Source organism: Stenella coeruleoalba, assembly GCF_951394435.1.
Source record: "Stenella coeruleoalba genome assembly, chromosome: 6".
Classification (NCBI taxonomy): domain Eukaryota; kingdom Metazoa; phylum Chordata; class Mammalia; order Artiodactyla; family Delphinidae; genus Stenella; species Stenella coeruleoalba.
Window position 1 is genome coordinate 100,347,574 of NC_137151.1, and position 16,355 is coordinate 100,363,928.

General features: G+C 36.7%; 1 protein-coding gene across 1 annotated transcript in view; it reads left to right on the forward strand.

The window, feature by feature from the left end:
- PTH2R (parathyroid hormone 2 receptor) overlaps nucleotides 1-16,355 on the forward strand; it is a gene marked incomplete at its 5' end in the record, with an annotated part of 105,698 nt that overhangs the window by 23,782 nt on the left and 65,561 nt on the right. Inside the window, one exon of the mRNA XM_079924364.1 lies at nucleotides 6,488-6,590. Coding sequence (XP_079780490.1) covers nucleotides 6,488-6,590 — 103 coding nt within the window. The remainder of the gene's footprint in view (nucleotides 1-6,487; nucleotides 6,591-16,355) is intronic.

The window sequence follows — 16,355 nt, forward strand, 5'->3', positions numbered from 1 at the left end:
AGTTTTATTTTCTCCTTTCACATTAAAATAAATATGGGCATTGAACTATGACTACTATCCAGAAATCTTTAAACTACATACCTTTTTACTGATCTACTCTTTGTATTACAAATACATTAGAAAATAATAAATAATAAATTCATAATTTTCAGGAATAAGGCAATTTTTTGATGCTAAAACTAGTTCTTATGATAGATATTCTTTCTGTATCCTTCATTTCAGTTTAACCTGCCAGTCTATAATTTTATGTAATTTAAAATCATAATGATCAATAATCTCTAAGTGTACTTCCTATAGCTAGTAGTGTAAACATCTTTCTATTTCTAATGTTCAGTCCATAATGTCTTATTGCACAACATTAAAAGATTCGTTTTCCCACTTTCCTTAAAGAACAATTCTAGAGGATAATTTTATTTGCAGCCTGATATTAAAGATTTGGGGTTGGCAAAGGATTGTATCATTGAGAGGCTATCAATTTAGGTAAATTGATAGGTTTTATTATCATATTTGATTAAAGAATCTCTAAGTCCCTAACAGAAAACAGAAATTCAAAGCTCTGGACCCTATTATTGTTAACAAATCCACAGAAAACATAATTTTCAGTATTCTCTTTCTAGAAAACAGATGACCACCTGCAGAAAATTGTGATTGTTTAAAAATATCTTGCCATTTGTGACATCACAGACCTTGAGGGTATTATGCTAAATGAAATAAGTCAGACAGAGAAAGATAAATACCTTTTGATTTTGCTCATATGTGGAAAATAAAAAGAAAAAAAAATCAAACCAAACAAAAACAAATACATGGCTACAAAGAACAGAGTAGTGGTTATCAAGGGGAAGTGGCAGGGAGAGGGCAAAATGGATAAAGGGGATCAACTGGAGACTTCCCTGGTGGTGCAGTGGTCAAGAATCTGCCTGCCAATGCAGGGAACACATGTTCAATCCCTGGCCCAGGAAGATCCCACATGCCGCGGAGCAACTAAGCCCATGAACCACAACTACTGAGCCTGTGCTCTAGAGCCCGTGAGCCACAACTACTGAGCCCGTGCATGCACAACTACTGAAGCCTGCACACCCAGAGCCCGTGCACCACAACTACTGAGCCCGCATGCCGCAACTACTGAAGCCCACGCACCTCAGCGCCTGCGTGCCACAACTACTGAGCCCATGTGCCGCAACTACTGAAGCCAACACGCCTAGAGGCCATGCTCTGCAACAAGAGAAGCCACCACAATGAGAAGCCTGTGCACCACAACAAAGAGTAGCCCTCACTCACCACAACCAGAGAGAAAGCCCATGTGCAGCAACGAAGACCCAATGCAGCCAAAAAAAAAAAAAAGGATCAACTGTATGGTGACAGATGAAAAGTAAATTTTTGGTGGTGAACACATTATAGGATATACAGAATTAGAAATATAATGTTGTACACATGAAACATATAATGTTATAAACCAATATTATCTCAATAAAAATTTTTATATTACCTCAAAAATTTTTTTTAAAGAAAGAAAAAATATATTTATAGATATTTTGATACCTTTCTTTAAGAGGTAGAGATTAATTCCTCTCCCCTGGAATGAAAGTTGGTGACTTGCTTTTAACCAGTAGAATCTGATGGGACTGACTGTAAGTGATATCTGAGACTGGATCATAACAGTCATCGAAGCTTTCTCCTTTTTTCTCTCTAGAATCACTTACTCTGTAGGAAGCCAGTTGTCATGTTGTAGACACTCAAGCACTCAAATGGAGAGAAGCATCAGCTACTGAGGAACTGAGGCCCCCTGACAATAGCCATGTGAGTGTGCCATCTTGGAGGTGGATCCTTCAGTCCTAGTCAAGTCTTTAGTTAATAGCATCTATGGGTAAATTCTTGACTGAAACCTCATAAGAGACTCTAAGCTAGAAGCACCCAGCTAATCCTCTCCTAAACTGTGAGATAAACAATGTTTGGTGTTTTATGCCACACAGTTTTGGGTTAATTTGTTACACAGCTATAGATGACAAATACAGATTTTTCCCTCCTTAAAATTCTGTCCCTCTGGAATCACTCTTGGTACCAAATGAATTGTATCGTGTTAGATGGAAGCATGACTTTGTTATGGAGTTTTCTGGAAATTGTGTGGTTTAAAGAGCTGTTTATGGGTGCCAAGTTGACAGATGTGGATTTTGGCGGCTTTGTAATGTCAACTTGGCTATGTTAAACTGTATTACCCAGAATTCCCTTCCCTTCATATTTTTGGCTAAGATGAGCCACAAGAGACATTTTTTCATGAGTGTTTGAGGGCAAAGGTGAAGCAGCAGCTATTTTGTTTTTTACACTCAGATAGTCAAAGCAGGCACTTCTGTATCTCATGGACATTGTTGCTTGTCTGCTGGCTGATCTCATGGGAGAGGGATAGCAGCCAGGCCTGCAACTATGTCATCTTTCTCTGGGTCCTCCTTTAACTCACCTGATTCCTTGGCAAAGTATATATTTAGGTCCATGATGAGAGTGCTGGCTTCTTCTGCTTGGCACCCCCATCATGAAGGTTGGAGGCACCAAGAATTCCCATGGATTCCAGTGTGTCCTCATGGTTTCTAGCTCATGCTGATGGTTCCAGCTTGTTTTCACTCTCCTTCTCTTTACACTCATCTTCTCTTTTTGACTCCTGACCTACAGATTTCTAGCTTCAGCATCAGACAAAAATATTAGCCTTCTGGAGACTGTTAAACCAGCTCCCACAACTGTATAGGTCAAATCTCTGTAACACATACTTTATTCTATTTCTAGCTTTATTTCTATTTCTACCTCTATCTTTTTATCTATAATCTATTTCAATCTCTTAATAGTTCTGCTCCTCTGAATGAACCTTGACTAATAGCGTGATCTTCATCATCAACTTGTACCTTCAAATATGTTTGTTCTCAAACCCATTAAAGTAAGTTTAAGAATCAGGGGTTCCTGTGAAACATGAAAATTACCAGCCTCTACCTCCAGAAAAAAATTCTGATTCACTGGGTGGGTGTGCAGCCTAAGAATCTACATTTTACATAGGCATCAGATTCAGGTGGTCCAGGCACCATACTTTGAACACATGCTTATGAATGTTTTATCATATTTAAAAGATATTTCTTTGAAATTGAAGTTTTCCAATAATAGAATTTCTTTTTAATGCTAGTAGTGTTAAAACCAAATCTAGGTGAATTCATCCAACAAACATTTATTATTCGTGTGTTATATGTTAGAAACATGCTCCAGGGTGGGAAAATGTATGATGGTATCTAGTGAAAGATACCCAGTAGAAAGAAGCATTGTGTTGGAGTCCTATAAAATGTTGTTATACATCTTTCTATTCCTATTGATAGTGATTTTTTCTGACAATGCTTTAAAAAGCCCTGTGGTTTTTCAGAGCAAGTTCAGGTATAAAGGAAGGTACAGATTAGTGAGACAGTGTGATTCTGCAGTTGCCTCTTCCTAGGTTTAGGCCAGGGAAGTACTGTTATTTTACACACACACACACACACACACACACACACACACACACGAGGTTTTCTCATGAGGTATTTTATTTGAAGAAAATGTACTACATAAAAATAATTGAAAATGAAAATCTTTACTATAAAATATTAAGCGTATTATTTTTCACATTAAAAAGTATTTAACAAATATTGATTAAATGGATAATGGATATGTTGATGCATTTTACCATTATAGAGTCACAGTATTAATGCAAAAAGGACAAACCATAGCTAACATCATATGCAATGATGAAGTGTTGAAAGTTTTCCCTCTAAGACCAGGAACAAGACAAAAGTGCCCACTCTCACCATTCCTATTCAACATAGTACTGGAAGTCCTAGCCAGAGCAATTAGTCAAGAAAAAGAAATAAAAGGCATCTAACTCAGAAAGGAAGAAGTAAAATTGTCTTTAATGGAACATGCTATGATCATGTATTTAGAGAACCCTAAAGATGCTATCAAAACTAATAAATGAGTTCAGTAAAGTTTCAGAATACAAAATCAACATACAAAAATCAGTTGTGTTTGTATACACTAACAGCAAACTTCTGAAAAAGAAATAAGGAAAACAGTTCCACTTACAGTAGAATAAAAGATAATGAATAAATTTAACCAAAATGGGTAAATATCTGTACACTGAAAATTCCAAGACATTGATGAAATAAACTGAAGAAAACAGAAATTAAGGGGAAGATATCCCATGTCCATGGATCAGAAAAATTAATATAGTTAAAATGTCCATACTACCAAATGCCATCTAGAGATTCAGTGAAATCCTTATAAAAATTACAATGGCATTTTTTTACAGAAATAGAACAAATAATCTTAAAATTCATGTGAAATCACAAAAGTCTCTGAAGAGCCAAAGCAATCCGGAGAAAGAAGAGCAAAGCTAGAAGCATCACAATTCCTGATTTCAAACTTTATTACAAAACTATAGTAATCAAAACTGCACAGTTCTGGCATAAAAACACACATAGACCAATGGAAAAGAATCAGGAGCCCAGAAATAAACTCACACATACATGGTCAACTAATCTGTCACAAGAGAGCCATGAATATCTACTGGAGAAAGGACAGTCTCTTCAATAAATGGTTTTAGGAAAACTGGGTAGTCACATACAAATGAATGAAATTGGACCCCTATTTTATACCACTCACAAAAATTAACTCAAAATGGGTTAAAGACTTAAATGTAAGTCTCAAAACTGTAAACCCACCCGAAGAAAACAGGGAAAAAGCTTCTTGACATTGGTCTTGGCAATGATTTTTTTGGATATGACACCAAAAACACAAGCAACAAAAGCAAAAATAAACAATTGAGACTACCTCAATCTAAAAAGCTTCTGCACATCAAAAGAGACAATCAGCAAAATTAGAAGGCAACCTATGGAATGGGAGAAAATATTTGCAAACCATCTATCTAATAAAGGGTTAATATCCACAATATATAAGGAACTCATACAACTCAACAGCAAAAATTAACAATCCAATTAAAAAATGGGAAAAGGACTTGGATAGATATTTTTCCAAGGAAGACATACAGATGGTCAATAGATACATCACTAATCATCAGGGAAGTGTAACTCAAAACCACAGTGAGATATCACCTCACATTTGTTAGAATAGCTATCATCAAAAAGATGAGACAACAGATGTTGGCAAGGATGTGAAGAAAAGGGAACCCTTGTGCACTGTTGGTGGGAATGTAAATTGGTACAGCCACTCTGGAAAAAAGTATGGAGTTTCTCAAAAAATTAAAAACACAACTACCATATTATCCAGCAACCTCACTTCTGGATAATATCCAAAGGAAATGAAATCACTATCTCAGAGTTTAGATATCTGTACCCTCTTGTTTATTGCAGCATTGTTCACAATTGCCAAGACATGGAAACAACCTAAGTGTCCATGGATGGGTGAATGGATAAAGAAAATGTGACACACACACACACACACACACAGAGGAATATTATTCATCTGTAAAGAAGAAGGAAATCCTGCCTTTTGTGCAAAATGGATTGACTCTGAGCATATTAGGCTAAGTGAAATAAGTCAGAGAAAGACAAATACTGTATGTTCTCACTTGTTTGGAACCCAAAAAGGCTGAACTCATAGAAATAAGAGAGTAGAATGGTGGCTGCCAGGGTCTGGGAGGTGGGCGAAATAGGGAGACGTTGGTCAAAGCATTCAGACTTCTAGCTATAGGATGACTAAGTTCTGGGGATTTAGTGTATAACATGGTAACTATAATTAACAGTACTTTATTATATACTTGAAAGTTAAGAGAGTAGATCTAAAATATTATCATCACACACACACACAAAAGGTAATTATGTGGGGAAGGAGGTGTTAACTAACTTTATTGTGGTAGTCATTTCACAATATATAAATGTATCAGGTCATTACATAGTACACCTTAAACTCACTTATGTTATCTGTCAATAATATCTCAATAGAAAAAAGTTAACTAGAGACCATTTGGTGTAACCCTCTTATTTCATAGATGAGTAAACCAAAGCCCCAAAACATGGAATGATTTGTTTCACTGGTAAATTTTCAGTAGAGCTAAGCATAGTCTTCTAGTCCATTTCTCCTTTCTATGTGCCATAACTGACATATTGTAAGAGGATTAATAAATATTGGTCTTTGTAACATTTCAGGAAATTTTCAATATGTTTATTATTTTTTCTGATTATATTATGTCTATTAGACTTACCTAATTAAATTAAAAATTTCTGGAGTTTTTTAACAAAGGGGATTTTTTTCCTTTAGGCTAATCAGGGTAAAAGTATGATTATTCTAAAATCTTATGCATTGATGGATTTTTGAATTTTGATTCAGATAAAGAACTATTTCAGATAGCTTCACATCAAAACTAATTTTTAATTATATTAGAAGATGAAATAATGAAAGATTGTATCGTGGCTTTAAACAAAAGTAACAGGCATGTTTTTCTCTGCTTGTATTTTGTTCATGTCTACAGCTGGATTCTGATGGCACCATTACTATAGAAGAGCAGATTGTCCTTGTGCTGAAAGCTAAAGTGCAGTGTGAACTCAACATCACAGCCCAGCTCCAGGAAGGAGGTAAAGATGCTGAGAACACTGGTCTTCACAAAAAATGCAAATTTCCTCCTTAGTGAGTATTAGGGAGTTCCTCATCAATCATTCCATGTTTCCATGTGGAGAGCTGCGTAGCAGAATAACGCTCTTTTCATCTCCTTAACCTACCAGCTCTTCGCTCCCTGTGGATGAGTGACTTGCCTGGTTTGTGAGTTTGAGAATGACCGGGCACGTGCACATCAGTGTCTCCCTCAGACCTGTCTTTGGGATCTGTCTGTCTGCAGAGAGCATGCATATTGTTTTGCCCTTGACTGTGCAGTAAGCTTGGAGGAGCAGGCTCTGTACTTGTGGGTATCACCTGCAGTTTTAGGTAGTATGTAAAACTCAAAGGAGCCCATAAGCAAGCCCATTGATACATACATAGACCATGTTCTCCAAAAAACTTTCTGCTTAATAAAATGATTATTTTATCTTCATCTGCCTGACTCCTTATGTAATTTCTCAGTTAGCTCCAAGTTCAAGTGGGAAACTACAAAAACAAAACTACAAAGCTGCAGATGAGCTTGTGGTAGTGTTGGTGCTCTTGTGCGCCTCTACTGTTGCAGCTGCACAGGGACCTGTGGCTTGTGTTCCTTGGGGTCTGATGGTCACTCACAGTCCTAAATGGGGCCACTGAGTAAAGTCATTTATTGAATTGGAGTAGTGGGAAGATTATAATGTTTTATATAGTGAAATGCCTTGATAGTTGAATATATTCAAAGACATTTTTTAAAAAGAGGGAGGTGCTACTTACTGAATGCTTTAAATTCCCAACAATCTGAATGAAGTAGATAATGTCCTTAAAGCTATGCTTTAAAAAAAAATTGTGATTGATTTCTCAGTTGGTTATGATCAGAGAATGTGGTCTGCATGATACTAATTTTTAAAAGTATGTTGAGACTTAATGGCTTATATTGGGGTCAGTTTTGATAAATATCCTATATGGTCTTCAAGAGAATGTGTACTGTCCAGTTTCTGAGTACAGTGTTTTATAGTGTCCACTAGGTTAAGCTTATTGGATGTGTGGTTCATGTATTCTGTGTCTATGATTTTTCATCTATTTGACCTATTCTTTCCTGATATATATATATATATCTTAAAATATCCCACTCTGAGGATGAATTTTCTTGCTTCATATATTTTGAAAATATGTTATTGAGTATATACAAGTTTATAAATGTTATACTTCCTAGTAAATCAAACATTCCATTGATATGAAGCAGCCTTCTTTATTTCTAGTTTACTTTTGTTTTAAATATTAACTAATAAACATCCCAATCCAAAAATGGGCAGAAGACCTGAATAGACATTTCTCCAAAGAAGATATACAGACTGCCAACAAACACATGAAAGAATGCTCAACATCACTAATCATTAGAGAAATGCAAGTCAAAACTACAATGAGGTATCACCTCACACCAGTCAGAATGGCCATCAAAAAATCTACGAACAATAAATGCTGGAGAGGGTGTGGAGAAAAGGGAACTCTCTTGTACTGTTGATGGGAATGTAAATTGATACAGCCACTATGGAGAACAGTATGGAGGTTCCTTAAAAAACTAAAAATAGAACTACCATACAACCCAGCAATCCCACTACTGGGCATATGCCCTGAGAAAACCATAATTCAGAAAGAGTCATGTACCACAATGTTCATTGAAGCTCTATTTACAATAGCCAAGGCATGGAAGCAACCTAAGTGTCCATTGACAGATGAATGGATAAAGAAGATATTGCACATATATACAATGGAATATTACTCAGCCATAAAAAGAAATGAAATTGAGTTGTTTGTAGTGAGGTGGATGGACCTAGAGCCTGTCATACAGAGTGAAGTAAGTCAGAAAGAGAAAAACAAATACCGTATGCTAACACATATATATGGAATCTAAAAAAAAAAAAAAAAAAAAAAGGGTTATGAAGAACCTAGTGGCAGGACAGGAATAAAGATGCAGACGTTGAGAATGGACTTGAGGACACGGGAGGGGGAAAGGTAAGCTGGGAGAAAGTGAGAGAGTGGCATGGACTTATATATACTACCAAATGTAAAATAGATAGCTAGTGGGAAGCAGCTGCATAGCACAGGGAGATCAGCTCGGTGCTTTGTGTCCACCTAGAGGGGTGAGATAGGGAGGGTGGGAGGGAGACGCAAGAGGGAGGGGATATGGGGATATATGTATATGTATAGCTGATTCAATTTCTTTTTTTTTTATGTAAACACATACAGTGTATTGAGACCATTTGGGCAGGAATTAGTCTCACTCTACATATAATGGACAAAGTGATCATTATTTCATTAGTCATTGTTGATTCAATTTCTTATAAAGCAGAAACTAACACACAATTGTAAAGCAATTATACTCCAATAAAGCTGTTAAAAATATTAACTAATATATAATATAAATTATTATATTAAAATAATAATATTTAATAAACAACATTAGTTCTTTCTTCTTTGGTATTTGCCTTGCACATCTTTTCCCATCCTTAAAAAACCTTTAATTATTATACAATACACATAATATTAAATTAATCATACTAAATGTTTTTAGATGTACAGTTCAGTAGTGTTAAGTGTATTCACATTGTTGTGCAAACCAATCGCCAGAAAATTTTCATTTTCATTTCATTTCATGTTAAACTTTTCTGTTTACTTATGTTTGGGGAGTATCTTTTATAAAGGAGACACAGGTGGACTTCTTGTTATTCTGTTAGGCTTTGTCTATTAACTGAAGAGTTTAACTAGTTACATTAATTATGGTAATGAATATACAGTATTTGAATTTAATTTTACCATCTTATTTGGGCTTTTAATTTCACCAGCTCTTCCTGTGTGTCCCTTCTACTCCCCACTTCCACCTTCTGTTGGCTTCTTTTGAATTGATTGAAACTTCTTTCCTTATTTTATCCTCCCTCCCCCTACTAGTTTGGAAGATATATGTTATATTTAATTCTTTAGTGATTAACCTAGAATTTTTTCATGTATATTTAAGAAAGTTTAATGTTATCAATAACTTCCCTCTCTCAAATAATGAAAGCATTTTGAAATACTTTGCTGCCAAATTATGTGCTATTATCATATAGTTTTATCTTAATTGTATGTTTTTATAATTTTTCTTCCTCCTGAAATCCATCTTTTTTTAATAGTATTTTATTTAATTAATTAATTTTTTTAACATCTTTCTTAGAGTACAATTGCTTTACAATGGTGTGTTAGCTTCTGCTTTATAACAAAGTGAATCAGTTATACATATACATATGTTTCCATATCTCTTCCCTCTTGCATCTCCCTCCCTCCCACTCTCGCTATCCCACCCCTCTAGGTGGTCACAAAACACCGAGCTGATCTCTGTGTGCTATGCGGCTGCTTCCCACTAGCTATCTATTTTATGTTTGGTAGTGTAGTGTATATATGTCCATGCCACTCTCTCAATTTGTCCCAGCATACCCTTCCCCCTCCCCGTACCCTCAAGTCCATTCTCTAGTAGATCTGCATCTTTATTACTGTCTTGCCCCTGGGTTCTTCTGACCATTTTTTTTTCTGTTTTTAGATTCCATATAAATGTGTTAACATACGGTATTTGTTTTTCTCTTTCTGACTTACTTCACTCTGTATGACAGTCTCTAGGTCCATCCACCTCACTACAAATAACTCAGTTTCATTCCTTGTTATAGCTGAGTAATATTCCATTGTATATATGTACCACTACTTCTTTATCCATTCATCTGTCAGTGGACACTTAGGTTGCTTCCATGTCCAGGCTATTGTAAATAGAGCTGCAGTGAACATTGTGGTACATGACTCTTTTTGAATTACGGTTTTCTCAGGGTATATGCCCAGTAGTGGGATTGCTGGGTCGTACGGTAGTTCTATTTTTAGTTTTTTAAGGAACCTCCATACTGTTCTTCATAGTGGCTGTATCAATTTACATTCCCACCAACAGTACAAGAGGGTTCCCTTTTCTCACACCCGCTCCAGCATTTATTGTTGGTAGATTTTCTGATGATGGCCATTCTGACCAGTGTGAGATGATATCTCATTGTAGTTTTGATTTGCATTTCTCTAATGATTAATGATGTTGAACATTCTTTCATGTGTTTGTTGGCAATCTGTATATTTTCTTTGGAGAAATGTATGTTTAGGTCTTCAGCCCATTTTTGGATTGCATTGTTTGTTTTTTTGATATTGAGCAGCATGAGTTGCTTGTATGTTTTTGAGATTAATCCTTTGTCAGTTGCTTCATTTGCAAATTTTTTCTCCCATTCTGAGGGTTGTCTTTTCGTCTTGTTTATGGTTTCCTTTGCTGTGCAAAAGCTTTGAAGTTTCATTAGGTCCCATTTGTTTATTTTTGTTTTTATTCCCTTTTCTCTAGGAGGTGCGTCAAAAAGGATCTTGCTGTGATTTATGTCATAGAGCATTCTGCCTGTGATTTCCTCTAAGAGTTTGATGGTGTCTGACCTTACATTTAGGTCTTTAATCCATTTTGAGTTTATTTTTGTGTATGGTGTTAGGGAGTGTTCTAGTTTCATTCTTTTACATGTAGCTGTCCAGTTTTCCCAGCACCACTTATTGAAGAGGCTGTCTTTTCTCCACTGTATATTCTCCTTTATTAAAGGTAAGGTGACCATATGTGTGTGTGTTTCTCTCTGGGCTATCTGTCCTGTTCCGTTGATGTATATTTCTGTTTCTGTGCCAGTGCCATATTGTCTTGATTACTGTAGCTTTGTAGTATAGTCTGAAATCAGGGAGCCTGATTTCTCCAGCTCCGTTTTTCTTTCTCAAGATTGCTTTGGATATTCTGTGTCTTTTGTGTTTCTAAACAAATTGTGAATTTTTTTTGTTTTAGTTCTGTGAAAAACGCCAGTGGTAGTTGGTAGGGATTGCATTGAATCTGTAGATTGCTTTGGGTAGTATAGTCATTTTCACAATGTCGATTCTTCCAATTCAAGACCATGGTATATCTCTCTATCTATTTGTATCACCTTTAATTTCTTTCATCAGTGTCTTATAATTTTCTGAATACAGGTCTTTTGTCTCTTAGGTAGGTTTATTCCTAGATATTTTATTCGTTTTGTTGCAGTGGTAAATGGGAGTGTTTTCTTGATTTCACTTTCAGATTTTTCATCATTAGTGTATAGTAGTAATGCAAGAGATTTCTGTGCATTAATTTTGTATCCTGCTACTTTACCCAATTCATTGATTAGCTCTAGTAGTTTCCTCGTAGCATCTTTAGCTTTCTGTATGTATAGTATCATGTCATCTCCAAACAGTGAGAGCTTTACTCCTTTTCCAATTTGGATTCCTTTTATTTCCTTTCCTTCTTCTCGGATTGCTGTGACTAAAACTTCCAAAACTATGTTGAATAATAATGGTGAGAGTGGGCAACCTTGTCTTGTTCCTGATCATAGTGGAAATGGTTTCAGATTTTCATCGTTGAGGATGATGTTGGCTGTGGGTTTGTCATATATGGCCTTTATTATGTTGAGGAAAGTTCCCTCTATGCCTAGTTTCTGGAGGGTTTTTATCATAAATGGGTGTTGAATTTTGTCGAAAGCTTTCTCTGCATCTATTGAGGTGATCATATGGTTTTTTCCTTCAATTTTTTAATATGGTGTATCACGTTGATTGATTTGCATATATTGGAGAATCCTTGCATTCCTGGGATAAACCCCACTTGATCATGGTGTATGATCCTTTTAATGTGCTGTTGGAATCTGTTTGCTAGTATTTTGTTGAGGATTTTTGCATCTATGTTCATCAGTGATATTGGCCTGGAGTTTTCTTTCTTTGTGACATCTTTGTCTGAGTTTTGTATCAGAGTGATGGTGGCCTCGTAGAATGAGTTTGGGAGTGTTCCTCCCTCTGCTATATTTTGGAAGAGTTTGAGAAGGATAGGTGTTAGCTCTTCTCTAAATGCTTGATAGAATTCTCCTGTGAAGCCATCTGGTCCTGGGCTTTTGTTTTTTGGAAGATTTTTAATCACAGTTTCAATTTCAGTGCTTGTGATTGGTATGTTCATATTTTCTATTTCTTCCTGGTTCAGTCTCAGAAGGTTGTGCATTTCTAAGAATTTGTCCATTTCTTCTAGGTTGTCCATTTTATTGGCATATAGTTGCTTGTAGTAATCTTTCATGATCCTTTGTATTTCTGCAATGCCAGTTGTTACTTCTCCTTTTTCATTTGAAATTCTATTGATTTGAGTCTTCTCCCTTGTTTTCTTTATAAGTCTGGCTAATGCGTTTTCAATTTTGTTTATCTTCTCAAAAAACCAGCTTTTAGTTTTATTGATCTTTGCTATCATTTCCTTCATTTCTTTTTCATTTATTTCTTATCTGATATTTATGATTTCTTTCCTTCTGCTACATTTGGGATTTTTTTTTTTTTTGTTCTTCTTTCTCTAATTGCTTTAGGTGTAAGTTTAGGTTGTTTATTTGAGATGTGTCCTATTTCTTAAGGTAGGCTTGTATAGCTATAAACTTCTCTCTTAGAACTGCTTTTGCTGCATCCCATAGGTTTTGGGTCATTGTGTTTTCATTGTCATTTGTTTCTAGGTATTTTTTGATTTCCTCTTTGATTTCTTCAGTGATCACTTCGTTATTAAGTAGTGTATTGTTTAGCCTCCATGTGTTTGTATTTCTTACAGATTTTTTCCTGTAATTGCTATCTAGTCTCATAGCTTTGTGGTTGGAAAAGATACTTGATACAATTTCAATTTTCTTAAATTTACCAAGGCTTGATTTGTCACTCAAGATATGATCTATCCTGGAGAATGTTCCATGAGCACTTGAGAAGAATGTGTATTCTGTTGTTTTTGGATGGAATGTCCTATAAATATCAATTAAGTCCATGTTGTTTAATGTATCATTTAAAGCTTGTGTTTCCTTATTTATTATAATTTTGGATGAGGTGTCCATTGGTGAAAGTGGCGTGTTCAGGTCCCCTACTATGATTGTGTTACTGATTTCCCCTTTTATGGCTGGTAGTATTTGCCTATATATTGAGGTGCTCCTATGTTGGGTGCATAAATATTTACAATTGTTATATCTTCTTCTTTGATCGATCCCTTGATCATTATGTAGTGTCCTTGTCTTTTGTAATAGTCTTTGTTTTAAAGTCTATTTTGTCTGATATGAGATTTGCTACTCCAGCTTTCTTTTGATTTCCATTTGTATGGAATATCTTTTTCCATCACCTCACTTTCAGTCTGTATGTGTCCCTAGGTCTGAAGTGGTCTCTCATAGACAGCATATATACAGGTCTTGTTTTTGTATCCGTTCAGCCAGTCTATGTCGTTTGGTCAGAGCATTTAATCCATTTACATTTAAGGTAATTATCGATATGTATGTTCCTATTACCATTTTCTTAATTGTTTTAGGTTTATTATTGTAGGTCTTTTCCTTCTCTGTGTTTCCTGCGTAGAGAAGTTCCTTTAGCATTTGTTGTAAAGCTAGTTTGGTGGTGGTGAATTCTGTTAGCTTTTGCTTGTCTGTAAAGCTTTTAATTTCTCCATCAAATCTGAATGAGATCCTTGCTGGATAGAGTAATCTTGGTTGTAGGTTTTTCTCCTTCATCACTGTAAATATTTCCTGCCACTCCCTTCTGGCTTGCAGAATTTCTGCTGAAAGATCAGCTGTTATCCTTATGGGGATTCCCTTATGCGTTATTTGTTGTTTTTCCCTTGCTGCTTTTAATATTTGTTCTTTGTATTTAATTTTTGATAGTTTGATTAATATGTGTCTTGGCATGTTTCTCCTTGGATTTATCCTGTATTGGACTCTGTGCTTCCTGGACTTGATTAACTATTTCCGTTCCCATATTAGGGAAATTTTCAACTATAATCTCTTCAAATATTTTCTCAATCCCTTTCTTTTTCTCTTCTTCTTTTGGACCCCTATAATTTGAATGTTGGTGCATTTAATGTTGTCCCAGAGGTCTCTGAGACTGTCCTCTATTCTTTTCATTCTCTTTTCTTTATTCTGCTCTGCAGTAGTTATTTCCACTATTTTATCTTCCAGGTCACTTATCCGTTCTTCTGCCTCATTTATTCTGCTATTGATCCCTTCTAGAGAATTTTTAATTTCATTTATTGTGTTGTTCATCACTCTTTGCTTGCTCTTTAGTTCTTCTAGGTCCTTGTTAAACGTTTCTTTATTTTCTCCCTTCTATTTCCAAGATTTTGGATCATCTTTACTCTCATTATTCTGAATTCTTTTTTTGGAAAACTGCATATTTGCTCTTCATTTGTTAGGTCTGGTGGGTTTTTGCCTTGCTCCTTCATCTGCTGTGTGTTCTCTGTGTTCTCATTTTTCTTAACTTTCTGTGTTTGGGGTCTCCTTTTTGCAGGCTGCAGGTTTGTAGTTTCCGTTGTTTTTGGTGTCTGTCCCCAGTGGCTAAGGTTGTTTTAGTGGGTTATGTAGGCTTCCTGGTGGAGGGGACTAGTGCCTGTGTTCTGGTGGATGAGGCTGGATCTTGTCTTTCTGGTGGGCAGGTCTACGTCTGGTGGTATGTTTTGGGGTGTCTGTTGCCTTATTATGATATTAGGCAGCCACTGTGCTAATGGATGCAGTTGTGTTCCTATCTTGATAGTTGTTTGGCATAGGGTATCCTGCAGTGTCGCTTTCTGGTCGTTGAGTGGAGCTGGGTCTTGGCGTTAAGATGGAGATCTCTGGGACATTTTCGCCATTTGATATTACGTGGAGCTGGGAGGCCTCTTGTGGACCCTTGTCCTAAACTTGGCTCTCCCATCTCAGTGGCACAGCCCTGATGCCTGGCTCGAGCACCAAGAGCCTGTCCTCCACACGGCTCAGAATAAAAGGGAGAAAAAAAAAGAAAAAAAGAAAGAAGAAGATAAAATAAAGTAAAATAAAATAATGTTATTAAAATAAAAATAAACAATAATTATTAAGAAAAAAAATTTTTTAAGTGAATGAAAAAGAAAAAAAAAACGGACAGACAGAATCCTAGGACAGATGGTAAAAGCAAAGCTATGCAGGCAAAATCACACACAGAAGCATACACATACACACTCACAAAAAGAGAAAAAGGGGAAAAAAATATATATCGTTGCTCCCAAATTCCACCTCCTCAATTTGGCATGATTCGTTGTCTATTCAGGTATTCCACAGATGCAGGGTACATCAACTTGATTGTGGACATTTAATCCGTTGCTCCTGAGGCTGCTGGGAGAGATTTCCCTTCCTCTTCTTTGTTCGCACAGCTCCCAGGGTTCAGATTTGGATTTGGATCCACCTCTGCATGTAGGTCTTCTGAGGGCGTCTGTTCTTCGCTCAGACAGGACGGGGTTAAAGGAGCCACTGATTCGGGGGCTCTGACTCAGTCAGGCCGGGGGGAGGGAGGGGTATGGATGTGGGGTGAGCCTGCAGCGGCAGACGCCAGCGTGATGTTGCACCAGCCTTAGGCATGCCGTACGTTCTCCCGGAGAAGTTGTCCCTGGATCACAGGACCCTGGCAGTGGCAGGCTGCACAGGCTCCCGGGAGGGGCGGTGTGGAGAGTGACCTGTGCTCGCACACAGGCTTCTTGGTGGCTTCAGCAGCAGCCTTAGCGTCTCATGCCCGTCTCTGGGGTCCACGCTGATAGCTGCGACTCGCGCTTGTCTCTGGAGCTCCTTTAAGCGGCGCTCTTAATCCCCTCTCCTCACGCACCAGGAAACAAAGAGGCAAGAAAAAGTCTCTTGTCTCTTAAGCAGCGCCAGACTTTTTCCCGTACTCCCTCCCGGTTAGCTGTGGCG